Source organism: Lindgomyces ingoldianus (genome assembly GCF_010093535.1).
Source record: "Lindgomyces ingoldianus strain ATCC 200398 unplaced genomic scaffold BDR25scaffold_54, whole genome shotgun sequence".
NCBI classification, from domain to species: domain Eukaryota; kingdom Fungi; phylum Ascomycota; class Dothideomycetes; order Pleosporales; family Lindgomycetaceae; genus Lindgomyces; species Lindgomyces ingoldianus.
Genome location: NW_022985215.1, coordinates 224406 through 249389, shown reverse-complemented (window position 1 = coordinate 249389; position 24984 = coordinate 224406). Strand labels below are relative to the sequence as shown.

At 45.8% G+C, this 24984-nt stretch overlaps 10 protein-coding genes across 10 annotated transcripts; 4 read left to right on the top strand and 6 right to left on the bottom strand.

Annotated features, from left to right (window-relative positions):
- Positions 1 to 673: 673 nt before the first annotated feature.
- On the bottom strand, positions 674 to 2900 carry BDR25DRAFT_105908 (uncharacterized protein). Its single transcript, XM_033683498.1, has 7 exons — positions 2387 to 2900; positions 2249 to 2336; positions 1967 to 2190; positions 1625 to 1917; positions 1261 to 1575; positions 1014 to 1208; positions 674 to 958 (listed from the first exon to the last, which is right to left on the bottom strand). Exons 1-7 carry the CDS (start codon positions 2667 to 2669, stop codon positions 776 to 778), a joined length of 1581 nt encoding a protein of 526 aa, XP_033540698.1. The 5' UTR covers positions 2670 to 2900; the 3' UTR covers positions 674 to 775.
- On the bottom strand, positions 2392 to 3337 carry BDR25DRAFT_307549 (uncharacterized protein). The gene is made up of 3 exons (XM_033690856.1): positions 3086 to 3337; positions 2970 to 3023; positions 2392 to 2908 (listed from the first exon to the last, which is right to left on the bottom strand). Exons 1-3 carry the CDS (start codon positions 3182 to 3184, stop codon positions 2855 to 2857), a joined length of 207 nt encoding a protein of 68 aa, XP_033540697.1. The 5' UTR covers positions 3185 to 3337; the 3' UTR covers positions 2392 to 2854.
- Positions 3338 to 3687: 350 nt separating this feature from the next.
- BDR25DRAFT_362410 (uncharacterized protein) lies at positions 3688 to 6850 on the top strand (the record flags this gene model as incomplete). Its single annotated transcript, XM_033696566.1, has 9 exons — positions 3688 to 3906; positions 3959 to 4592; positions 4630 to 4803; positions 4842 to 5039; positions 5083 to 5208; positions 5247 to 5366; positions 5417 to 6239; positions 6290 to 6677; positions 6737 to 6850. 9 exons carry the CDS (start codon positions 3688 to 3690, stop codon positions 6848 to 6850), a joined length of 2796 nt encoding a protein of 931 aa, XP_033540696.1.
- Positions 6851 to 8389: 1539 nt separating this feature from the next.
- BDR25DRAFT_105748 (uncharacterized protein) lies at positions 8390 to 9232 on the top strand. Its single transcript, XM_033683496.1, has one exon. The coding sequence runs from the start codon at positions 8664 to 8666 to the stop codon at positions 9132 to 9134; it is 471 nt and encodes a 156-aa protein (XP_033540695.1). The 5' UTR covers positions 8390 to 8663; the 3' UTR covers positions 9135 to 9232.
- Positions 9206 to 10936, bottom strand: BDR25DRAFT_105854 (uncharacterized protein). The gene is made up of 2 exons (XM_033683497.1): positions 9471 to 10936; positions 9206 to 9421 (listed from the first exon to the last, which is right to left on the bottom strand). The coding sequence occupies exons 1-2, from the start codon at positions 10638 to 10640 to the stop codon at positions 9278 to 9280; spliced, it is 1314 nt and encodes a 437-aa protein (XP_033540694.1). The 5' UTR covers positions 10641 to 10936; the 3' UTR covers positions 9206 to 9277.
- Positions 10937 to 11986: 1050 nt separating this feature from the next.
- BDR25DRAFT_159927 (uncharacterized protein) lies at positions 11987 to 12382 on the bottom strand (the record flags this gene model as incomplete). The annotated part of the gene is made up of 1 exon (XM_033684023.1): positions 11987 to 12382. A coding segment is annotated over one exon (396 nt), but the record flags the coding sequence as incomplete, so codon positions are not given.
- A 354-nt stretch (positions 12383 to 12736) lies between these two features.
- Positions 12737 to 13021, bottom strand: BDR25DRAFT_204783 (uncharacterized protein; the record flags this gene model as incomplete). Its single annotated transcript, XM_033684443.1, has 1 exon — positions 12737 to 13021. A coding segment is annotated over one exon (285 nt), but the record flags the coding sequence as incomplete, so codon positions are not given.
- A 1343-nt stretch (positions 13022 to 14364) lies between these two features.
- Positions 14365 to 15109, bottom strand: BDR25DRAFT_307545 (uncharacterized protein). The gene is made up of 2 exons (XM_033690855.1): positions 14948 to 15109; positions 14365 to 14897 (listed from the first exon to the last, which is right to left on the bottom strand). Exon 2 carries the CDS (start codon positions 14835 to 14837, stop codon positions 14463 to 14465), a length of 375 nt encoding a protein of 124 aa, XP_033540691.1. The 5' UTR covers positions 14838 to 14897; positions 14948 to 15109; the 3' UTR covers positions 14365 to 14462.
- A 1260-nt stretch (positions 15110 to 16369) lies between these two features.
- BDR25DRAFT_297429 (uncharacterized protein) lies at positions 16370 to 16995 on the top strand (the record flags this gene model as incomplete). Its single annotated transcript, XM_033689002.1, has 1 exon — positions 16370 to 16995. Exon 1 carries the CDS (start codon positions 16510 to 16512, stop codon positions 16993 to 16995), a length of 486 nt encoding a protein of 161 aa, XP_033540690.1. The 5' UTR covers positions 16370 to 16509.
- A 997-nt stretch (positions 16996 to 17992) lies between these two features.
- Positions 17993 to 18748, top strand: BDR25DRAFT_383155 (spindle assembly checkpoint kinase; the record flags this gene model as incomplete). The annotated part of the gene is made up of 2 exons (XM_033697808.1): positions 17993 to 18182; positions 18213 to 18748. The coding sequence occupies 2 exons, from the start codon at positions 17993 to 17995 to the stop codon at positions 18746 to 18748; spliced, it is 726 nt and encodes a 241-aa protein (XP_033540689.1).
- Positions 18749 to 24984: the final 6236 nt, after the last annotated feature.

Genomic DNA, 24984 nt, shown 5'->3' with positions numbered 1-24984 from the left:
AACGCGAAGATTTGCTTCTAACCTGTTCTGGCTGGCACCACGAGACCGCCTGGCCTTCACGTCGTGCAGGGAAAAACAAATACGGTCCATGATAAGGCGCTCAAGACAAAGCTCGCAGTTCGAGGCATAACACCCGTGAGCGTATGCCGATATCCACGATCTAGAATATCTTGGGAGGGCGAGACGTGGGTTCGACTGCGGAGGAGAGGAGAGCGACTGGTGAAAGGGTTGAATGTGGCGCCAGTAGCTGCGCTAATTTTCAGCGGCCAAGGTTGGAACGGCCCTCAGCGGCTAGGCTTTGTTGCCAGCCCTTGCATTGCTGCATACCACCATGCAGTAAGTATTTGATCATTCCTGCGGGCTGGTTTCTAGTTATTGTCTGAGAAGCCCGCTTTGGGTGTTGATATTCCATTCTGGTATGCTTTCGATGCGGCCAACAACCGAGCTTGAAAGATTGGATAGAGATCTTTTTTTCTCTGAGAATCCGCTCGCTGTTGCTACATAACGGATTGTGGTGCGTCGTTTCTTGTGGTTTCAAAGGTAGGTCGTTGCGCAAGTAGTTTGCGATCATCCATCAAACGAAGTCCCAGTGGTACGCATGACTTTGAGCGGCTCAATCACAGTGCAAGCCTCACGCGGCAAGTCTTTACGAATTCGCGAGCGAGACATTCCCTTCAGCAAGCCTTGGTACCAAATGCTGCACTCGAGGTCGCGCCCGTAAGAGGACTCCGGAAATAGGAGTGCACAGAGTTGATCAAACCGAGAATTCACGATGTTACAGTGCTTCCATGTCGTTCTCTTTATCTCGCTGTAACCTGCGTTGCCTCCAGATATACCAGAGAAGAACAGTCGCCCCTGAAAAAGCGGCGGTGAAAATAATGTAGACCCAGAAATTGGAGGCTACGGTAAGACTGTTCTCCGGTTGCGAGTAGACGAAGAAGTTCGATCCGAACAATGTCTATAGTGGGTGTCAATTTCTTCATTCATCATGTGCAAAACCTCGGGACACTCACTGCAAGAAATGTGGCGGGTAGAAAGACGGCAGATATTAAAGCGATTGTCATCATGGATCTCGTGTCTCTAGTGGACTGCTCGGTGAGTCTCTTCATCAGTTTGTTCTCCTTGACACCCTGCTCTGTCAAGGTCTGCATTTCATGATTGATTTGTTGGCTTGCTTCCGCTGATCGAATGTCCTGTATACTTTGTACCTGTGCGAAGCGCCATCAGACACAGCTTCTGAAGTGCAGAAAGAGAACTTACGAGTTGAATGATGCCACTAGATCGAGCAATTAGCGTTTCCAGCCTATCGAAATGCGTCTCTTGGTCGAGCACATATTTGTCCAGACTACGCCGGATCGCGTCGCAATTCGTGCGCAAATCTGAGGAAGAAGACGCTTTAATTCTTGCCATGTCCCTCTTGAGCAGATTGCCAAGGCGAATGTTCAATTTCAATATGTGAGCTAGGCGCCGCAGCTTGTCGGTCAGGATCTGAAGCTTCCTAAGGTCGGAAAAGTCTGCGATTAGATCCCCTTCCTGCAGCGAGCCCTTCAAATTGGTAAAGAAGCCCTTGTCGACCTACCCACATCTGTCAGTGGATGATGAGTGATTGCAGTTTGCTACTTACTAGCTTGGTGAACTCATCTTCCAAATAGATCATATACTCGCGCCAGTCCTCAGAACCATCTAGGAGAATGATCGAATGAAGTAGAAATTGCATCTTTGGCAGAGTATCGTCACAAGATTGAAAAGCGCGCCGCAGCCGATCTTTGATCCGATCCGAGGCCTGTAGAAGGACCCAATTGCTTTGCTGAGTGTCCGACGAGAAGTATTGGTATACACCAACCTCTCGAATAGAGAATGGATCATTAGGGAGGGCCCGACCGTGTCTCGCGACGTACTTGATGTTATAGCCGATGTCTGCGCTTTGCTTTAGCTTCGAATATCATGGCGAAAATGGGAGTACTACGGTAGCTGCAGCCCTGCGTTGTCCCCACTTGAATGTCGTGGACCGCTGGATGGATGATATCTACAAAAGCAGAGCTGAAACCTTCTTCGACCGGTCCCAGCTTTTCGCGGAACAGGAAAACGATATCCAAAAAGCCCGGATGCACTCCAAGTCGTGTAAAAAGGCGACGGAAATGCTCCTCACTAATGCAGAGGCGACTCCATGTGTAGCTCTGATGAATGGAGCTGTCTGATCGGTCAATCTACACATACTCTTTCGCCCCTGTAAAGCGGATCGACTCACAAGACCGAGGTGGCCTGTCCCAACTCCATGAGTGCATCCAATCTCTCAAAGGATTGGATAATCTCCCATGCTGCATCGCGGCAGCTATCTGTTGACATGTCAATTGAGAATTGGCGAGCATGTGCTGAAGATACTTGCCATCTCTGGGTGGGTCCATGGCCAGAAAATCAAATGAGGATTCATGATTCGCGACAAACAGCTCCTTACTCAGACGGTCTATTTGATGACTGCTACGATAGGCATCTACCCCTAATGGGCTCACATGAAGATTCTGAGGGTACGTCTCCCAATTCGCATACTCGTCTCGCTCAGTAGGATATATTTGTCCGGTTTGGTATGAGTTTTGATACATGCTTTTCTTCTGTGACCAGCTCCGTGGACTTGTTGTTAGGCAAACCTTGGGAGGTGCAGATATTAACATTTGAATCTACAGACGAAGGCAGTGAATAGTAGATACACGATAGTAACGGCTGAGACGGACGCAGGCCTGTGGTCAAGGACGGTTCGTAAGTCCAGGCGTCTCCTTCCAGCGAAAATTGACCGGTCGGCATTAAATGGGCAGCTTCGCCACCACGAATCTGGGCAGTGGCTAACACATGCAGGCAGCTAGGTAGCCTTAAGCGCCTTCTTGAACTCTCTTTGCAGATCTATCAACTGGTCCTGCTCACATTAACAGGCCTCTTAGATACGGCTGGGTTCCGAGGGATCAGGATCCACCTACGCGAGTCAATTCTCGTGGAACCTTGATCTTCCATTTCTCGCCTTCATCGGGTGGCTACGTCGCTTTGGTCAGAAACACCCTCTTGTTCATTGTTGCATGAGCTGTGAAATACATACGATTACCTCGAAAGGTTCTGGGTCGTAAATAGATTTGAGATGAGCGGTTAATACGTCAAAGTCGACGGTGTAGCGACTCTCAATGACTTGAACGACCATGGCAGCTTGCTACGGGCGCTGTGGTGCAAAATCTGTTCGCGCTTGGCCAGGCACGTTTGGGGACCAGGAGGAAACTGATATTGATGCTGGCCTAGGATGAAAAGCGGGCAGCCTCTTGATCTATCCATATTTTGCGCCTGGTGCTCATAGACGCACGCAGCAGGTTGCAGGTGGCAGCTGAAAGACGGCAATTTTGCGCTCAAACCAGGCACTGCCACATTGCGTCAACCGAAAGGCGCTGCCCGTCTGCCCTGCGACATGCCCAACTGCGATCTGTCCACCTGCATAGCCCAAGTAATGCGTTGCACCGGTGAGTCGTCTGTGATCCGTGATAGGTGAAGAGCCGGCTGCTGGACAAAGGTGACCTTCATCCCAATCTCGCGGCGGTAGCCTTGCTTTCAGTCGGGCGGTCTTGGATTTGGCTGAGCGACGTGAGAGACATTGCGAGCGAAGCATATACCTCTCGCATGGAGCACGACTACAGCATAGAGTACACTAGCGGCATGGAGTACACTGACGGCAGACACCACAGTCAAACCATGGCCTACGATCCTTGCATGGACCATGGATACGGCATGGACCACTACCAAAACCTAGACTACGCTCAGAACACCTTGAAACGAACATATCCATTCGGAGAAGAAGAGCAAGTGCCGCTCGAGGAAAGCCTGTTGGGTCTTAGCCCGGTACCGGCCAACGAACCATTATGCTTGCTTGGCTCGGTAAGGCTGGAACAGAGTAGATTGACCGAGCTCGTCTAACAACTTTTGTCAGGTTGTCAATGTGAACGCGCAATTGCGAAGGCAAACATGGGGGTATCTTGCACCTCAGCCCATTCTTGGAGGACTTGGACCAAATGACCTGCTCACTGTTTCGTTAGTAGGCGACTACTTCGAACTATCGCATGCCAACTACGCATTTGCACGACTGGACAAGAGCTTCTGCGATGAAGCCCGGCGTCTTGTTGATCTCGGGGTCAATTTCCAGGCACGAGTAGACCGAGCCCAATGGGTGACAATACGAAGAGGGTGGGCATCCTCCTCAGGCCAAGCTATTAGCACTACCTTTGCTGTAGATGTGAGCGTATACAGCCGCAGGAACCACGCTGACAGAGTTGGTGACATCCTACTGCGATCCAATCTTTTCCTACAACATCCTGCCCACCACTTTGATAACGAAGACTACTATAATCCTCAGATCCTGGAGCTGGAGGGTTTCGAGGAGAATCCTGACGACGTGGCAACTGAGCCGATGGAGGACGAAGTATCGACCGTGGTCGCAGACACCTCTATTCAAAGCGATGCGAAGCCATCTGGAGCCTCCACTGACCACGTGGAGCTTATATTGGACTCTCTATCGCATAAAAATATTCTGCACGAGATTCGCACTGACACTAACCTGATTAAGAGTGAGCTCATGAAGTACGAACATTGAATTGTGCGCAGGCTGGTTTTCGACTAACATGATCTATAGACATCAGATGACGGCCCTGGATTTCGTTGTCCAGCGAGAGAGTGACCGACCTCCAGAGCAATTGACATTCTGGCGTGAAAGACGAGTGTCTGGGGAGACAGAGTATGCTGATATCAATGTTGGAGTCTTCAACAGCTCAATTGACTGTGTGGCAGATTTCTTCATATCTTAACCAGAATGAAAGCTCCCAAACCGCACGAAGCCCGAGGTGGTATTATTGCGGATGATATGGGACTCGGCAAATCCTTGACGATACTGTCTGCTATTGCTAGCTCCCTCGGCGAAGCAGCCGAGTTTGCTTCAACCCACCAAGCGAGCTCAATAGAGCCACTTCACGCCCAGAACCGATCTCGGGCCACCTTGATTATGGTCCCATCCACTGGTAAGCGTGTCATCCTATGAAAAGAATCCTGTCAGAGCGAAAGCAATTAACCTCGACACAGTCTTGATTGACAATTGGATTGACGAAATCCGTATGCAAGTGGAACGTCCTGACCTTGCTCTCCAGCCCGTTCTGACATTCATAGGCACACTCATCCGCATAAAATTTCGTTTCACAAGCATCTTGGTGGGGACAGACAGTCTGAAGCGCAGCTTTTGGGAGAAAGAGACATCGTCTTTACTACGTTTGCGACAGCCTGGAAAGATTTCAAGAAGGGTTCATCGCCTTTGGCGAGAGTTCATTGGTTCCGCATTGTTTTAGACGAAGGTATTGAGATCTAGACTCCGACAGATGATTCTCTGACAAGCGTTGAACAGCGCATAAGATTCGAAACCGCACAACCCAGCAATTCAAGGCAGTTCACGAGTTACGAGCACAGCGTCGGTGGTGCCTCACTGGAACGCCAATACAGAACCGTCTTGAAGACCTTGGCAGCCTGATCGCATTTCTCAGAGTTCCCCATATGGAAAATGCGCTGGTCTTCCGTAAGCATATCATTGCCCCTACATCGCCGGAACGAGGAAGCCAATTTCAAAATCTTCAGATCCTTCTCAGGACCGTCTGTCTAAGGCGCACAAGGGAGATCCTTGCTTTACCTGAGCCCATAGTGCAACCGCGGCTCCTTGACTTTTCGACAGAGGAGCGGTATCGGTATGATGAGCTGTATGAACACTACAAGAAGCACATTCAGATGGCAGTGAGTGGGGTTCGGGGAAAAGTCGTTTCTACGACACTTCAGTCGATTCATGAATTGCGCCTGTTTTGTAACAATGGTCCAAAAAAGATGCAAAACGAATTGCAAGCGTCAGAAGAGGAAGTCTTGTCGTATTTGCAGCAGCTCGGACAGAATGAGTGCTCCAATTGCACTCAACCCATCAATTGCATCGACAAATTTGGAGAGCAAGAGGGCGGTGTGCTTATCTCGTCATGCAAGCACCTTGTATGCCGCAGTTGCCTGCCGCAGTGCTTGGACAAACGGAAAAATTGTCGACTTTGCGCATCGGGCAAAAGCCCACCAGAATTCGCGAACCACATCGGAGCAGATGCTCCCGTTCTGGCGGTGGAGGAAATTCCGGACGAATACCCTTCGAAATTACTGGCTCTGTTGGACGACATACAAAGAGAGCCCCGGCACAAATGGTATTGTCACATTCCTTTGATTTTTCAGTCTATAGCTAACTAGACATCAGCATCGTATTTTCATCTTGGAAGAAGACTCTCGATCTTGCATCTGGACTACTCCAGCGAGCTGGACTGAGGCACAGCATCATTCACGGCAGCTTGAGCCTCAAACAGAGATTGAAGGTTCTGAAAGAGTACAAGTCCCTTTTCGGGCCCAACATCTTGTTAATGACACTGGGGACAGGGGCGGAAGGGTTTGTGCACGCATTTGAAACCTGCGACCATGGCTATGCTAACGAGAACAGCTTGAACTTGACAATCGCGTCACGCATCTATCATCTTGAGCCTCAGTGGAATCCATTCACCGAAATGCAAGCCATGGCACGAGCGCAGCGCATAGGACAGACGAAGCAAGTCGTCTGCGTGCGGTATTTCATGAAAGGCTCAATTGAGCAGGTAAGACATGATCAGATTTGTCCTTTTTGCGCTACGATTGGCTGACGTACGGATGATAGAGTGATGTTCTCAACCGGCAGAAGATGAAAAGAGCACTTGCCGGTGGGGGGTTTCAAAAGAATAAGATGCACGACTCCTTGGTAGGACAAGTTCTTCGGCAAGATGAAACTTGAGCTGATCATGCAACAGCAATACTTCGGCGTACATTCAGCGCACAGCCAAGGTTGTTGATCTACGGGCTAGTTCACCACACCGCGTTGCATGCCGCAGATGTATTTCTCGCTCACTGCATGCGACGAGCCATGCGAAGAATACCAGCGAATTAAGAGAGCGGTCAGCGTCGTTGCCTAGTTTGCGCATTCCAAGCGCGCTGATATCCCTGCCCGATCGACATGTAAGAGAGCTCAGAACTGTTTTTCGACCATGTTGAAGAAGCGGCGTACTGCCATCAAGAATCATCACATTTGAAATGGATTCGAACGACAGTCATCAACGTCAACCCAACGCCGCTACGACGGAGTACTGTACATATGTCGTTATTTTGATCTACCTACTCGCCCACGGCGGCACCGCCTCTCATCCCGGATACGGGTTATCCTTGCTTTTTGGTGAAGTCTACCAATCAGAAGAATAACTTTTTGTCTCATCTACATTTTCGCACTTGCGAAGGCAGTATCAACTAAAATTACAATATCCTCGGTCGCATTGGGGCTCGTGAGGACCTCCTTCTGTGCTGAGCCGTAACAGAGCTAAACCCGATCCAAAGATCTTCGGGGCTGACACCAGGCAGCGGGGAAACGGGAATAGGGAACGTGGGGCTGAACTATCTTTGGGCCTCCGCTCACCTGTCCGTGCCCGTGGCCTGCCAATGAGAAGCTAATCTACTTACCGCTCTGCACTTTTGCATCCAAAACTTCCAAAAATTCGGTTGAGTTGTGCAGTGTTCAGCACAATGCACGATGGGGTCCGTAATGACGCTGCACCCAATGGATCGATCCTTAGGGGTCTAGCTGCTCGAGGGCCCAGAACATTCCCGAAGCCTCACTTTCACTGAAAAATTTTCAGTCTGCGCAAAATCGTGCGAAATCGTGCCAATGAGAAGCTGATCTACTGACGGCTTTGCGTTATTGCATCAACATTCCTTTGAATAAATGCCTCACTTGCTTCCCAGACCTCAATAGGATCCGTGAGTAAGCCCGTCATTGCTGAGCCGTGATGGCGTCCAACTCGAACCAACGGTCTTCAGCAGTTTATCAATGCAATGGGCCCTAATCGTTACCGAGGAGGCATGAATGCTTCGTTATCGTCAATGTGGGAATCGGTTCGCTTGTTTCATTGTCCCAACAGTGCGTGCAGAAGGAAGGTACGGAGAATGTTGCCAGCGATGGGCATTCTGTACGTGTATGCAGTCTCGTTACAACACTTCAGTCCTCTATGACTGAATTGGACGCGGCCACCGTTCTAAGCATCCTCGTGCTCCTCTCACTCACAGCACCACCGCAGGACACATCTGAGGAATAATCAGAACGTCTCTGCGGCTCTGCGAGGACGCATCTTTCGTCGTTGTCAATGCGAGGCCTGCCAATAGGGATATAATTTGCTGACCCTATGCAACCCCTTGTGTGCATCTGCCTCTCAAAGTCGGAATCCATCGATGGCTGTTGCAGATCTCAATGGGTCCGTGCTTGTTCCCATCTCTGCCAAGCCGTGATGACGTCCGACTCGATAGAACGCACAGGTGCTGGTGCAGGCCATTGCAGGACAGTCGATGCGTCAAAATCAAGGCAGGAACCAGGTCTGTCGATCGGGCCAACCGCAACCACTTGCCTGTGCCAAAGTCTGCCAATAAGAGGATCATCTGGTCACCGCCTGTGCTGTTTGGCATTGACTAAGTTCCAACTCTAACGTCGGAGGCTGTTGTTTGAACCTTGGCATCTTGAATTTGCTGAGCCGTAATGACGGTCAATCTGAGCGCACATTCCTCACATGCTCATGTACTACTACGTCATGTGTATATGGGTGTCTACTACTCGCTCTTGCGCTACATGCTACACAACATGTTCAAGACAAGAGAATTGCGCTGGATTGCCAGCAGGCCACGCGGCCGATACCGATGGGTGGCGTAGTTTGGCAGGCTCGGCCGGAGTCGTGCGGAGGAGGAGAGGGGGGCGAGAACACAAGAGCGGCAGGCGCTGTGGCTGTGGACGGTCTAGGCAGCAGTCGAATGTTCGAAGGGTAGCTCCGGCACTCACGCATCGTCAGTGGAATCGTCAGTGTCCGCCTGATAGAGCCTCCCTCGAGAACTTCGGGTCGGTCCGTGATGCTCGAATTGGGATAGGCAAAGGGCTGCGCAAGACTGCTGCGCGGCGTCGCCGCGTGTTGCGAAGTGCCAAGTGCAACTCGGACCCAATATACCCAATCACGCAGCTTCAACAACTACGGGTTGCTCTTTTGTGAGTTCCTGCTTGGGGCTGTGTTACCCTGCACGAGGAGGGCTTCCGACGAGTTCGAGTTGCTGAGCCGTAATGTTGCCTCCCCAAGCTCGCTACTTGAGGTCCTTCTTTCACATATCCAATCATACGTCTTTGAGAAATTCGGGGTCATTCTTCATGAGTCTTCATCTGGGGCTGTGCCAGAATGCTGGCTTTGAGGCTTACAGAACTTCGAGTTGCTGAGCCGTAATGCTGCCTTCTAAGTTCACTACGTGAGGTCCTTCTTCCAGACGTCCAATCAAAAACAGAGGACTGCGATGGTTAGCATGAGAGCGGACAATGGCCTGACAATGGTGCTTACATGAACCAGGCGATATATCTTGCTGAGCAGCCAGATTGCTTCTCGCAGAGTAGGGTACCAGTCTTTGAATGCTGCTTCGGTATTGAAGTTGTACTTGGCGTCTGGATCATCCTCTTCCACGACGGTCGGCGTCTTAGATATCTGAGGTGTGGGCGGGACATCTGATTTCGCATTCCTCTTCCCGGAAAGCGCGGGGCCCGTTCGCGTACCATAAAGCGCGTGTTTCTTGTTCCTGGCAGGGTAGTCCAGATCTTCTGGCTTTGGCTTATAGCGCCCTATTTCGTCCCGCAGAGTAGCCAGAGAGAGAAATACGAGACGTGTTTGGGCATCTTCCAATGCCGGATGGATCAAGACGGTGAAGTGGAGCCTATTGGCCTCAATTGGCGAGGCATCCTCTTCATCCTCCTCCATGTAACGCGTCTGAATGAGCGTGCACAGCTCGCACAGCTTAAGTATCTGTGTCTCGTGGATAGTCCGTGGTCGTAGATGGTCGTATAATGACTCGCACATTGCCTCGAGGAAGTTATATAGCCCTCCTTCTCCCTCAAACCACTCGCCCCACAGGTCGTACTCATCTAGACATATGCCGCGAATGTAGCTAATGCTACTACGTGCAAATGACACGAGATCTTTCGACGAGCTTGGAGCTTGCGCAATTCCGCTAATCTTCTTGGTCACAATTGGCAGGACTAGCCGCTTATGGGTTGCGGAATAGCTCTGATACAGCTCGTTCATCAGGCTCTGGTATTCTGCTTCTGAACTAGGGTCTGCTCCTTTTGGAAGCACCGCACGTTTTTGAATTTCCAGCCTAATATGTTTTAGGTTAGGAGCTCTGACATGGAATTTGGCGCACAGCAACGCCGATATGGTCGTGTCGTTCAATTGGCGATCTGCGATTCGCTTCGCTACGTCGGCAGTAATCTCTCGAAGGGCGTTGGTGAAATGGACACGGATCAGAGTTAGGCCTCGAGTGAGAAGCAAGCAGTACCGTGAGCGATAGGTAGCTAATTCCTTGTAATTTATGTGTGACTGCATGTATTCGAGACAATTGTCCAGATTTGATAGCATCTCGGTGAATTCCTTTCCTCGAACGATATTGCCCGCGCCTGGAGCATTGAGTCGTTTCGTTATGGGTTCGAGATAGAGGTAGTAGCGCAAGTTCTGCTCCATGTCATCGGCCAGCTTGGTGATGCGTTTCTGGTCATCTATGAGCCCCTCGCACTGTGTCTGGAAGGCCTCGGTCTGGGCGTCGACGGCCTTGAAGGAGTCTGACAGTGAGGAGAGAATGCCTACAGTCGAGGATGTGTCGGATATGACATTGTCAAGGTGCGCCGCGTCTGATGCAGCTGGTCCTGGTACAGCTTGTACTCCTCATGGCTGGCTTCGAGCAGCTCATGGTTGACCTTGGTATACCACTCTGCAAACTCGAGCTCTGTACTAGCGCTCTCTTGCGACTTCTTCTTCTCGAGCTCGCGTTCCTTCTTGATGTGCGCCCGCACTACGGTGTAGAAGTCGCTGTAGGACTTGGCGCGTCTGGCCACGGTGGCCTCAGCAGGACCATTGGGGGCTTCTGGCGCCTCTTCGATGCTCTCGACGATGCCTTCTACGCGCGCAACATCAGCCTGGCTCTCCTGTACAGAAAATTATCAACACTGCCGCACGTACCCCAATTGCGGGCATTGGCTTACATTGGGCTGCTTGAGCAGCGACTCGCGGTGGCGGTGCTTGGACGCCTCTGCGGGTTTGGCAGCCCTGGGTACAAATGCATTGTACCAGGAGTCCTCGTACATGCTGGAGGAGGGTGGGGAAGAGGGCGTGCAGTCTTCACGACTCGTGAGGCAGCGTCAACAATGGCCAGCCAGCGTACAAAGTAGCAAGAGCAAGAGCAATAGCGACCAAACCAACCCTTGCTTGGCTGCAGGTGACGTGGGGGAGCACTGCTCCGAACTCTCCACCCCCCGCTCCGTATCGCCCGTGCGACGATATCGAATCGCGACGTTCTAGATTTCCTCCGATGCCACCGCCGACCATTGTCAACCTTCCGCCAGGCATGCTCGTTCGCGCTTGCTAGGGCCATTGTCTCTTGTCTCGAGCATTGCGAATGTCCGTCGTCTGATCGCAGAACCGACCCCCATTGCCTCGCCCTGCACATCCGCCTCCTCTGCCACCCATGATGATGTCTTTCCGGCAACACTCCCCGCCTGTCGCGCCCCGCTCAGTCATGCAGAGGCATATCCACAAAGTCCCGCCCCCAGGCACGCGCAGCGATACATCCCTATGCCCAGCGCCGTCAACAGCACTTTGTCCGCTCAGTTGCAGCCGTTGGTGCCATCTGGGCGACTGCCACAGCGTATCAATGGTACAGTGGACAGACTGTATTCCGCGAGGTGCACGCCGAAGAACCACCGCAGGAGCAGCCACAACCAGAGTCGACCCGCGAGAAGCCGCGGCGCTTCTGGCGGCCGTTCTGCCGAAGAAACGCCGAAGATTGGCGGTGATGCTCTGCGAACGATCTGTCGTGCAAGTATCGCGGTAGTGTTTTCCAGGTACTCGTAAAAGCAGAGATTGTCGTGCCAGACCTTGAATTTTTCCAACACCTCAGTCATAGCTTTCGAAACTTTGATGTATCTGGTAGTGGCTTCACTGGCTGGCGTTCTAGGTCTCTCGCACGGCCATTGGCTTCCGAGCTCTCGTGTGAATGTTCTCACCGCATCAGCTTGATTCTTCCGAAACTGGGACGCCCTTCGCTTTTGGCATTCTTCTTGAATTTCCGATGATAATCTTGGAATATGTGCTTCAGGACAAGTTTGGAATGATTGGCATGCAGCTTGTGCAATATCCCGTAATTGGGAGGGTTGTGCGACGTCTCCCTCAGACAGCAGGAACTTGGTTTTTTGAGGGGCGGTAACCGATCTGAGTTCTGGTATTCTATAGAATGCTACTCGAGCGTCGATCATGCTCATGTCCGCCGCGTCTGAAAATGCAACAGTCGCAAGCCATATCGTAATGTCGAACTTGGTATCCCCACAGTCGTAGCTAGCCAGGGATGAGTGCAAACCGCACCATATGGCAGGTAAATACGATGAGGGGTCCTTCAACCACGATGGATCATACCTCAAATCGGGTACGATGTGGTCAGGACCATGAATGGTGCCCTTTCCGAAGTACGTCTGTCGGAAATTATGAAATCGTTTGAAAGAAGTGGTGTCATGCAACGCTGCTTGATCGCGTAGAACCAGCGTGGCCGCTACAAACGCTCGTTGGCCACGCGCGGAGGTCTGGTTCCGATCTCTTGATTGATACTGCAGGTCCCACTGTAGACTAAAATTCTCTGCACCAAACCCCGAGACGCTAAAGACTGACGATCGAATCAAGTCTCGCTTCAAGAGGTGAAGCTCACTGAGCTTGAGAGTCGGCGGCTCGAAATGGGCTTCTTGGGAATAGAAGAGGCTTCCCGTCCGTGCCTGACTAAATAAACCGATCACCGAAGTATACAGGATGGAGTTCTGAGACAGAAACGGAAGGCTCTGATTCCACTCGATCTGTTGCATGACTCTTAAGTTCTGCGGATAGTACGACCTCTTGGGGATCAACCCAGCAATGAGCTTCATGATCCGTATGTTCCCTTCCGTTAGAACATCAAAAGACCGTACAGCGCCTGATCGCAGTATTGATATTGCGCTCTCCGTTCCGGTGTGGCGCGTCAACGGGCCAGGGAGGCAATAGGACGTCAATGCGTGAAGATAGCAAAGATAAAGCTTGCTCTGGAGATTGCCGTTGTCGACCAGTCTTCCAAGAGTATTGTCGAGCTGGTAGGCATGCATTTTTATCACAGTACCTTCGTTAACGTAAACGATTACATGATCAACTGTCTTTGAGTACGTGACTGAGCACTCGGGTATCAGCACCAGACGTTCGCCATTTGCTCGTTTCAGTATCAATTTGCTAGAAAATCCAACCAAGGTTCCGAGTTCTTGATGGGGATCAATGTACATCCCACGATATTGGCGGGAATGGATTTCGCATCCGCGATGCTCAAGGTGGAAGCCTAGTTGAAGCCTGGGCAAATCGATATCTAGAGATCCCGATATCCTATCCAACACAACATGGATATGCAGTCGGTTCTCTAGAGGAGACAGTATTTTCAATACCACAGATGTAGTGTTGCTGGATAGGTTGACCAACGCAACCCCAGGCTTAGTCAAGTGCCAAGATGATTCAATCCGCTTCAGGCGCCAGTGATTCGAATCGGTTGACCACGGATCACTGTATGGCCGAAATTCAACCTCGTTGTTGTTGTGGTCATACCAGTGGATGTGCTTCTCGACAAATGCTGTCGGAAACTTGCCGCTGAACAAACGTCGCGGAAGGAGACTGAAGCTTTTGTCCTTCTCGTGTGGCTGTGACAAGCATGTCCGAGTTGCTCATTCCGAATCGAAGCTTGTAGCCTTTGTAGGAATATTTCGCAGAGAACTTCAGTCCAAACTCGGTATCTGGCATGACCTCTAAAGAGGTTTTTCCGAAGAGCAACGGGTACATCGAATGAAGCATGAACTCTTGGCGAAGACGTGATAAGGGCAGCCCATCGACGAGTAACTCCGCAGTCAGAAGGTTGAAGTGGCTACAAGATCATTAGTATGTACTAGAATGGCATGACGCGTCGTAGAAACATTGACCTTTTCATCAACGCAGAGGAGTGCAATGCATGGGAGCAGAGTCAAGAGTTGGACTATGAAAGGCTTTACTTACACGGTTCGAGTCGATGAAGGTATCCCACGTGTCTCAGGCGATATCATACCCATGTACTGCACTATTCACTCATTAGGCATAGCTCCTCTCTCGTACAGTATATAGTCAGCTCAGAGCTCTATCGAGCTCCTCAGACCTTACAATACACTTGTTCAATCCACCTTGTTTGGATCTCACCACCTTGTCGACTCGCTTCCCATATGACCCCTTCTCAGCTCATGCAAGAGAAGGCCTCATCATAAGCTAGTGTTCGTAAGGGCTCCCAAGTGGTTGCCAGGAAGTTGCCGGATCAAAGGCAGACCAAGATTCACTTATGGCGTCGTCAAGGCAGTTGCTTCCGCGATTAACAATTTCACCTTTCAACATCGGGCATGTCCGAACAGCCAAGTAGCGCCACGATTGAAGCATCGAACAGTAGAGGAGATCGTGCTCGGACGTCACGACGTCCTTATTCTCTTGCACCACGATCGAGCACTGCAGAAGTATCGACGCTGTGGATGGCTCACGAAGGATTTCGCTCAAGTGACATTGGTCGACGTCGAAGGTACCGATGCACAGAAGGGCGATCTCAACTGCTTTTGAATAAAGCTCGGCTCTTTCTCTTTCTTCCGTCGACATGCGCACCCTTGATTTAATAACGTTGAGCTAGCCCAAGGCGACTTTCCGGGCTCTACCGAGGTATGTCCGACACTTTCTTGAATCTGTAGTGAGGGCGCCAATGTCAGCAGTCGTGTAGTTAGCTGTACAAAGCTTGCCAACGCACGCCAAGATTCCCAGTTTGCCGACACTCTCTGTAGATTCTCGTTGAGCTGAAGAAAGTGACCAGATTAGCGATAGAAGTTATTAATAGTAGATTCATCTCGCTACAGTGTGGTTCTCGCTACGCAGTGGGGGATAGTAGGATTGTACTACTAGAAGCCCCACAGAAACTACTAGCTGTGTGACGGCTTGTTTTCTTGTTTCCAAAGTCCACAATCTTCTCTGCTTCGCTCTAGCCTAGCTGACATCGGCCACTAAAAGCCGGGGCACTAATAGAAATACCACAGGTTGAAGTCTATAGCATCAACCCGCCGTTTGTTGCATGTGTATCTGTTCCGTACTTTCGCAATTTCTAGCTCCTGGGACAGGTTCTCTATGAGATTGCGCTGATGCCGCCGTCGTGAATTGCTAGAACGGTTCACGGACTTTCTCTCACCCATAAGCCTTTCAACAGCATAGGCGATGGGAACTCGTTCTGTTGAGTGGAGTCCCCTAACATACTCCATCATCTTGTCCACTTTCTCCTTGCGTAGGGAGAGCTTTTTTCTTTCCTCTCTCTCTATCTCTCTCCTTCTTCTTTGAGCCACTTCTGCCAGCACTGGTCGCAGAAGGAGGTGAAAACGTAGCCCCGAATGCCTTTGCGATCATAGGACCGTGTAGAAGACTGACTCGTGGTTGGGCGGGCTTTGCAAATTTCGCAGACAGGTTTTCTAGTGGCTCCTCTGCATTCGGTGCAATTGCAAGGGCTGCCGAAGTCGCAGTTACTGTGGTGTGAGGCGTTGGTGTGAAATAAGTTCTTTTTAGTGCAGCTTTTCCACGCAACTTAGCTAAAGCTGACCCGTCTGTCAGTGCGGAAAGACGTAGCCACATGTTTAGCAATCATGCGACCATTTTCCTTCGTGATTAAGCCGAGCCGAAGCCGTGGAAGCATTTTGCCCGTAGATACTAATAACGAAGGTGGACTCGAAGGTGGCGAATATTGCGGGGGCAAATAACCGAAAGGCGCTAGTCTTATAAGGAAAGCGCTAGTACCAAGAGTGTAGTGTGACGCTGACTAACAATAAAATCAAACGCTACGTCACGTGTGACATAGTTTCACGTGCGCCATAGCCGACTTGAAAATGACGGTAATAGTATCAAACCTAATGAGGCCGTCACAGTACGCAGAGTGTGATCCTATCTTTATTAAAATTCCTAATTTGTGCGTATGTATGAAGTTACCCTGACAACCAATGCATACTGATTGCACACAAGTGAGTCATCTCACTGCGTCTTTATACTTCACTGCCAGCTTGTCTCAGCTATTAGCTTGTCCAATGGCGTAGTTGTCCGCTACGACCCACTTCTAGCAAACAGAGTTTCCCGTGCACGCGCCTCCTCTTACAACCTGTCCTACCTACCATCACCTTATAATAATCGACTTTTCCTCTCACCTTGTATCTACTGTACCTCTCCTGTCTTGTATCCTCTAACTCTCTCCATTGACAACCTCACCGCATCAACTCAAGGCACGGTCGTTCTGCTACCAAAAATGGCAAGGAAAAAGTTCTCCAAACCCAAGGGAGAGACAAGGACCTCTTTTATGTTCCCGTCGCTCCACCAGGACGTTATAGACGCAGTATCTGACCAGATCACTTCACCAACGTTCCACACAAACGATAGTGACAGAGGTTCTAACAACGAACACCCAACCCACGTTATGGGAAAGTTCGAGTGCAACAACAACTCCTGTTTTAAAGATGGGTGGGGCAGCAAGAAGGTGGCCATATTGATAAGGGGATTTCCGGGGATTGGGTACAACGCTGTAGTGTTTAGTCAGCGTTGCAAGTCTTGCAACCAGCTAGGCACCCTAATACTGGACGAGCAGTCTTATATCGATCGAGTCGCGTACAGGCTTAAGAAATGGGCTGACATTCCCATGGAGCGGCGTCCCTACAACCATAAAGGAGGCCCACCCCATAAGAGCAGCCTCTGCGAAGGTTGCAAGAGAGGTGTTTGTCGGCAAACAAACGAATAGGAGTTTTATTAGACGCTGTGCGCCTGCAGCTTCATTCTTGCATCAATCCCCGGTGCAATGCTGACATTTCACTGCAATAGAGAGAGAGTCTTAGAAAAGACGGAGTATGGGTATTCCCCTTGCTTGGGGAGTTCTAGGGAATGGTACCAGCTGGGTAAGCCGAAGGGCTGCTCAATCAATCTTGGGCTTTGCGTCCATCAACACTATATAAATCATATAGCTCCTCGGACCCTCAGTCCACAATACATGACTCCTCTCATAACTCGTGCCTATCTAAGGTTACATGACCAAAAGCAACAAACCATAAACCCGAGAGCTGAATGCTGCCTCCAAGCGGCAGATGATCGACGTTCAATTAAAGTTGTGAGACTATTTGGATTGTTCCGAACCCATGGTTTCGAAGAGGGGGATGCGAGAATTGCGCATCTCGAGGCATTGTGTATGCTGTAGGCGCACGTCAAGCATCTCGAGCATGAGCTCCACCTCCAGCACCGGCGCTGAGGAAACCGTGCAAATATTCGTGAAAAACGTCTCCGGAAACAGTAAATCCTCCCTTCCCATTCCATTCCATTCCGATAATCGGAACGCACCTCACCCATCCATCCACCTCAATACTAACACGCCACCCGTAGCAATCCCCCTCACGCTTCCCTCTAACACCACACTATCCACACTTCTCGCCCTCCTCGCTGTGTGGCGTTTTTATGCCGCGTGGCGGTCGATCTGTGGCTGTGCACATGGTGGGGCTCTCTGCGCATTCCTGAGTCTGAACTTTGACAAAGCATCTATATGCTTCCGTGCATTTCCACATTAGTATCGCTACACGCTCCAGACAAGTTATTGATTCTAGCCTTCTATTCTCGACTCTCTCAGAGAGAGCTCCGTTTGCACCGCACGACTTCTGTTGCGATTACCCCAATCCATCTCGCGATAGGTGAGCTAGTCTCGCCTACTCATCCCACACGATCAATCCAGCACAGGCCCCCTTACTCTCGATATGGCTGACCTCATCCAATTCCCAAGAGGATTTGGAGAACAGGACATTGCCGCCTGGGGCACGACAGGCTTGGTGTGCCTTGATGCGGCCTCCCAGACGGTTATAAAGACCCCTCACAATAATGGCAATTGCCGCAGAGTCCAGGTGGAGAAGACGATATACGAGCGGTTCGACCAGCGAGGCGGGCATAGTGGACTCCTGCGATACCACGGCCCGTAAGATTCAGGCATCCGCCTTGAACTCGCTCCAAATTGGAACCTCTCATCATTCCTTCGCAGACACCCTGAGATTGGAATTGAGCAGGGACTACGTTGGGCACGTCAGGTTACAGATGCTCTCTGTTTTGTTCATGCTGCAAACGTTATTCATAGAGACTTGACTCTAAACAACGTCTTCTTAACCCAAGATCTTGACATAAAGCTTGCAGATTTTAGTGGCTCTTCTCTAGACAGCTCTAACCTGCTGGTTTCAATACACGCCAGCCACCGGTACCCTGGACCCCTGCTGTCCACCAATGCTGACATCTTCTCTCTTGGCTCTGTGCATTACACCATCATGACGGGAAAACTACCATATCAAGATCTGTCCGAAGATGTCACGGCTCTGTTCAAAGAGGGCAAATTTCCCGAAACAGACACACTTAGACCGTTGAGGGCAATTATCAGAAAATGCTGGCAAGTTAAATACAAGAGTGTTGCCGACGTGTACAAGGATATCAAAGGTATGACATTTGATATCCGTGTACGAATGTATTAAGATAGACATCTTGGACATGCCCCTGGCCTTGAGGTAGAGCCGAGCTGAATCAGTTCCCCGTTGAGACCTTTTGCAGCAGTTGCCTTATCGCCGCAATTGAATGAAGAACCTTCATGTTCATCACAGTTGCTGTTGCTGTATTTAGTTGTTATAATAACATGTTTTAGTGTTGCTGTGCAGCCGTTAAATGAGTTTTGTACTCAATAAAGGTACATTTTAGCATTGTTCTGTTCATTTCGTCATTGATATTCTGATAGCTTCACGAGAAAGACTTACATTGGAAGATTAGTAAAAACTGGAAATAGTTAGAAACCTAGACCTAACATAAGCTTAAATGTATTAAAAGCGTTCTAAAAAAGTAAAGAAATATATAGTAAAAGATTAAATTATACTAGTTTCGGTTAAACTTCTTAGAAAAAGAAAAGTAACTTAATAAATTAAGTATAGCTACCTTTACCTTATTTTTTTTTACTTAAAGTTTTTTTAATAATAGGTGTTTAATAGCGCTATAGAAATACAAAGATAATATAGTTTATTTAAACCTAAGATTTCTTTTTTAGACTAAGTAAGGCTATTCTAGCATAGAATAGCTTTCTAGAGTTAAGAAAAGTGTTATTTTAGCTTAAAGAAATTTATTATATAGAAGAAATAAACATTCTAGCATAGGATAGCTTACTAGAGTTAAGAAAAGAGTTATTTTAGCTTAAAGAAATTTATTATATAGAAGAAATAAACATTCTAGCATAGAATAGCTTATACTAGTAAGAAAAGAGCAGAGTTTAATTCTAGTAAAACATTTTAACATTATTAAAATAAATAAGCTATAAAGTAAGTAGGCTAAAAGCAGATTAATTTCTTACTACTAAAATAGTTACACTTTAAGTCTAAGAGACATAATCTAAGAGTATTTAACTTTATTAAGATAAAAAAGAAGCTTAAGCTAAAGAACCTAAAACTACACTATACTATGCATTTCTAACTATTTTTACTATAGGATGTGCTGATTACACTAGATTGTGCTATTAGAGTTACTGTGAAGCTATGTAGAGCACTAGAGGCATGAGGAACTGGATTGAATTCATTGCTAGAGGAGTCCTTTGTAGGAGTCTATATACATGCGAAATAAGTAGGCGAGTCTTGGCAACAGGCCATGGTGAGATGCATACGACTATGGTGACGACGCATCCGATTATGGTGACGACGCATGCGACCATGGTGACGACGCATCTGACTATCGTGTGACTACTGCAAACAGTTACAGATTAGACATTAAGATCCTCTGTAGGTGAATTTGCAACAGCAGAATAATATTACAACCTAGGATAGAGCTGTAAGCGAGTGTCGAATGGCATTAGAGTTATACAAACATTATTAGTAGACAGCCCTCTTAGCTACACAGTACAAGGCTTGGCGAAGCCCAGCCGGAACTATCGGATCATAGTATACAGATTAGGCATAGTCTGAACACAGTGGACGCCAGCGTGGCCAACAGTATGTAGTACGTTACGTTTAAGCTTTTTTCTGCCAGTAACTTCTTAATTTAGTAGTACTTTTATACATAAGCAGTAAATTAATTAGCAAGTACATAACATAACAGTAACTTCTTAAAATTCTTATACTTTTATACTTTTTACAAGAAGTTTTATTAGTCTAGGTTAAAATTATTCTAGAAGAAGCTTTTTAGCCTAGATAAAGTCCTCTAGAGTAGTTAATTTACTCTCTACAGCCCTATAATATAACTAGTTCTTTTAAAGCTGTAGAGCCTTAATTATACAACCTGCTAAGCAGTTTTTATTAATTATAACTATCCTCTTGCCTTTAGAGAAGGCTCTCTTACAGTTACAGCTTGTTAAATGTATATAAAGGAAATTAAAAGTAATTTTAAAGAGTGTAAAGTAGAAGTAACAACTAACTTTAAGCTACTAAGTAAAAGGTAATTAAAATAGTAGGGATTCTTTCTTAGCTATAGAAAAGTCTTTAATGTAGCTATTATAGTATTATTAAAGCTTTATTATTTTCTACTGTTTTTTGTATAACCTTAAGCCTATAAAAAAGCTTATGTTAACAGAAAGAGTTTACTTATAGCCCTTATTATAATACTTACTACTAGGGAGCTTGCGCTAGTAAAGTTGTAGATCCTTTTTCTTCTTATTACTTTTTATGTTTTTATTAATATAGTCTTAAAAAACTACCTTTATTAAAGCCTTAGCTTGCTTATGCTACGCTAGGTGCTTACACTAGTAGTCTTTAAACTAAATAAGTTATAATTAGAAGTTAAAAATAGTTGTAACAGTGTAGTGTAATATAAGCAGATTTATAATAATTTTCTTTTAGTATAAGGTTAGCTTTTAGATTCTAAACACAACACTATTTTTAAAGTAGTAATTATTACTTTTACTCTTAAGCTCCTCCTCTATCTTTGTAAGCTCTGTATACAGGTGCTAGAGGTTAACTATAGTTATCTAGATAAAGCTATACTTGCTATTACCTTTAAGTCTTTTTATTATAAAGTAGAAAAACTAAAGAAACTTAATAAGATAATTAACTTTCTTTTACTCTTTTTTAAAAATAGTTTTATAAAAGGTAGCAGCTATTAACGCGTTAGCACTTTATTATTTACATAAAAACTTGCTAATAAGCTCTTTTAACTTATAGTAATGTAAAAGCATAAGATATATGCTGTGCTAGTATACTTTACTGTTCTAAATAAAATTAAAAGTGCTAAAACTCTAGAGAAGATTATTAGCTAAGAGTAAAGCTTAAAAAGTTATAAAGGCTAATTATTATTTATAAGATGCTAGCACTGTGTTAACAAAGTTATGTAACTTGCCTACAACACCCTACTGTTAGTATAGCTTAAATTAATTATCTAAAGCAGCTTAGGCTAGAGCTTTTTTAAAAGTAGAGACTCTCTAGCTGTATATAACTACTTTAATAATAATTTAAATTATATAGCTAGCGCAGCAGATACAGTGTTTAGTAGTAAAAGGCAAGTAAAGCTTTTTAGCTAAAGTTGTAATAGTCTCTACATTATTATTTAATATATTATTAGTAATATAGTAATAGAATTTAAACATAATTTTATAGTCCTTAAGCACCTTAATAATCTCTAGCGCTTAATTCTTCCTAGTGTAGTCTCTGGATAAATTATTAAAGCTAATAAGAAGGTCTCTATGCTAGTAGTTAGCATCTATGTAGAGGATGTTAGTGTTGTAGTTTTAATTTTTACACTAACGCAGCTAGGCTAAGGTTTTACTAGTACATACTAAAAAAATAAGCTACTACCCCTAGGCAGGATAAGTAGTTTAAAGAATTCTATATATTAACACTTAGTGTAATTTTACTATAAGCTAATCTTAGTATTATTTAAATCTTCTACTTCTAGCGCACTAGACTGTTCTAAATATAGGTTAAGAGTGTAGTGTAAGAAGATAGTATAATGTTAAAAAGGTTAGCGCAGTTCTAAGTAAGTACCTTATAAGTTTTAGCTAAAGATGTGTTTTTAAAGGTTTAATTTTAAAAAATAACCTAGTCTATTACTACAGCTTAAAAAGCTTTCTTCTGCTAAGCTTTATAAAAAATAATTTTTGTAGATCTAGCTACTTTTATTATAGCTTTAAAAAGATTAGCAGGAAGCCTTAGGCTGTTAGGTAGAAAATCTCTACTAGCATTAATTTTATGCTTTTTCTAGAGATAAGAGATAATATAATTATAACTACTAATAATTTTTACAGCTCTATGTTGCCCTTAGAGGTAACATCTTTTATAAAGCTACACCTTAAGAATAGTGCTGTTGCTGTCCTTATACACTAAATCCCCCCTGTAACGCTAGACCTAGGAGATAGAATAATTACTACAGAGTTAACTTTTGTGCTTTACTTAATAGCTAAGTCTTTCTAGCACTAGCTTCTTTTTTCCTAGCTAAACATTGTTCTACTCTATTATAAAAGAGGCTCTAGAGTTAAGGTGCGCGTCTACTAAGAAATTATAAAAGAATACATCTTTACCTAAAGCTAGAGTTAGAGTTAAGGGCACTAACAACTCTAAAAGAGCTAACCTTAATTTAGCAAGATAATAAAAGCTAGTGTAATAAAGCACCTTAGCTTATTAAAACAACTCTAATAAGCAGAAGGATTAGAATAAGGCTGTACACTTGCTGTAATAAAGAAATTAAAACATCTAGCTTATTATAATAATTAATAAGATAAGGAGCTTTTCTAGAGCAAAAGTTAACTATTTTTATAGGGGGCTACTTAGCACACTAATTAGGCTACTATGCTACAAAACATAAAGTTTTATCTAATTATTACTTTAAAATATAACCTTAAACAAAGCTTCTAACGCAATAGCTAATAAAGTCTAAAAACAGAAGAGAAATCTCCTAAAATATAACCTCTCTAACCTGTACTACAGTACGTACTTGGCAATTCACTGTACAAAAGTTACATCTTACATTTTAACTACTTTTGTACGCCTCACGTGATTACTACGTTCACGTAGTTACGTTACGTACTACAGACTGTTGGCCACGCTGGTGGACGCAGTAGACGCATTAGATGCAAAATAAGTCTACGACTATTGCAAATACTACAACTATTGCAACTAAACATCTAGTATATAGTCTTAATTCTAACTATAGTTAGAAGGTTGTAATTAAAGTTTAGTTTTATCTTTATAATAAGACTAAGTAGCTATAACTGTTTTTAAAGACATTTATTGCTTTGTATACCTTGCAATATATATACACTCTAATTATTATCTTAACTAGATTGTTTTCTTGCTTCTTATACAGCTTAAGAGACAAACTATAATTAGCTCTAACCTTACTCTTGCTCTTATAGGCTCTACTCTAGGACTGTACACTCTAGCTAGACCTATTCTAATAACTCTAACATTATTCCTAGCCTAGGCCTGCGCACCCAACGCACGTCCTCATCAGCACGTGACAAGTAAGTAGATATTGTAACAAATAACTATTAAGATATTTTTTATTATACCTAGTTAGCGATCTTTTTTTAGCTAAGGTTTAATTCTAACTAGCCTTATTCTTAATATTATAAGCCTTATTATGCTCTTTAGAGACGTAGTAGATTACATTAGCAGCTTTAGCAGCATTAACATAATAATGTTGCTTAGCTTTTGTAACATAGACACTTTTAACACTATATTTCTTTTATTATACTAGTTAGTGTTAGAATAGTTAAGAATAGTGTATACTTACTTTTTTAAATAAAGTTATAGTAGCTTTATCTTTATTAAAGTTTTTTTTAAGTGCTTTTTACTTTTCTTCTCTTTTTTTAGTAACATTAGCTTTAGAGTAAGCGCGCTTCTTAAAAACAACTCTAGTTTTAGTAATTTTACCTATAACACTACTATGCGCGTATAGATAGTTATTATATAGGATTTTATTTTTACTATAAGCTATAAAGAGCTGGAATAGAGCTAATTAAGCTAGATTATACTATAATAAAAAGACTTATACTTCAAAGTACTAAATAATAGTATTTACTTATAATATAACTATTATGTTAGCCTATGCTAACTAAGTAAAGTTAAGTAGATTAATAAAAAACACTATATTAAAAACAGTGTTTTTAAGAGCCTGTTAGTTAAGCTTAAAGAAATAAGATGTCTGTACATAAGTACAGCTGCGTCCGTACACGCGTACAGCTGAATTAGGTTGCCTGAAACGTTGGCTATCTAGCCTGTGCGTTAGGGGCTGTGTGTACTTAAAAGCACTCTTTCTTTATATAAAAAGAGACGGCAGTAGTTAATAATAAGAAGATCTTTACCTACTTACCTCTTAGTACGCCCCTTAGGCGTATGTTTGTTTAATTAAACCTAGGTTAACTAACACTAATTAGTCTATTAATAGACTATTTACTGCGTGCGTAGCTACGCAGAGGATATTATCCTTAACAGACAGATTTGCAAGAATTAATAAAACTGCTACTGTACAAGAAGCTTACTCCTACCACGTGCGTAGCCACGCAGAGAGGGCGTGAACGAGCCTCATGCGCGCCCCTAGAGTTAACCGCCTGTACAAGAGCTAGCCCGCCGCTGCAGTATCTATCTACTGCGTGCGTAGCCACGCAGAGGAGGCACCTACTGCACTGGTAGCTGTTGTAGGCCTTTGGAGTCAACCGCTAGTACAAGAGCTAGCTAACCAGCCGCAGCACCTATCTACCGCGTGCGTAGCCACGCAGAGGAGGCATCTACTGCGACTGGTAGCTGTT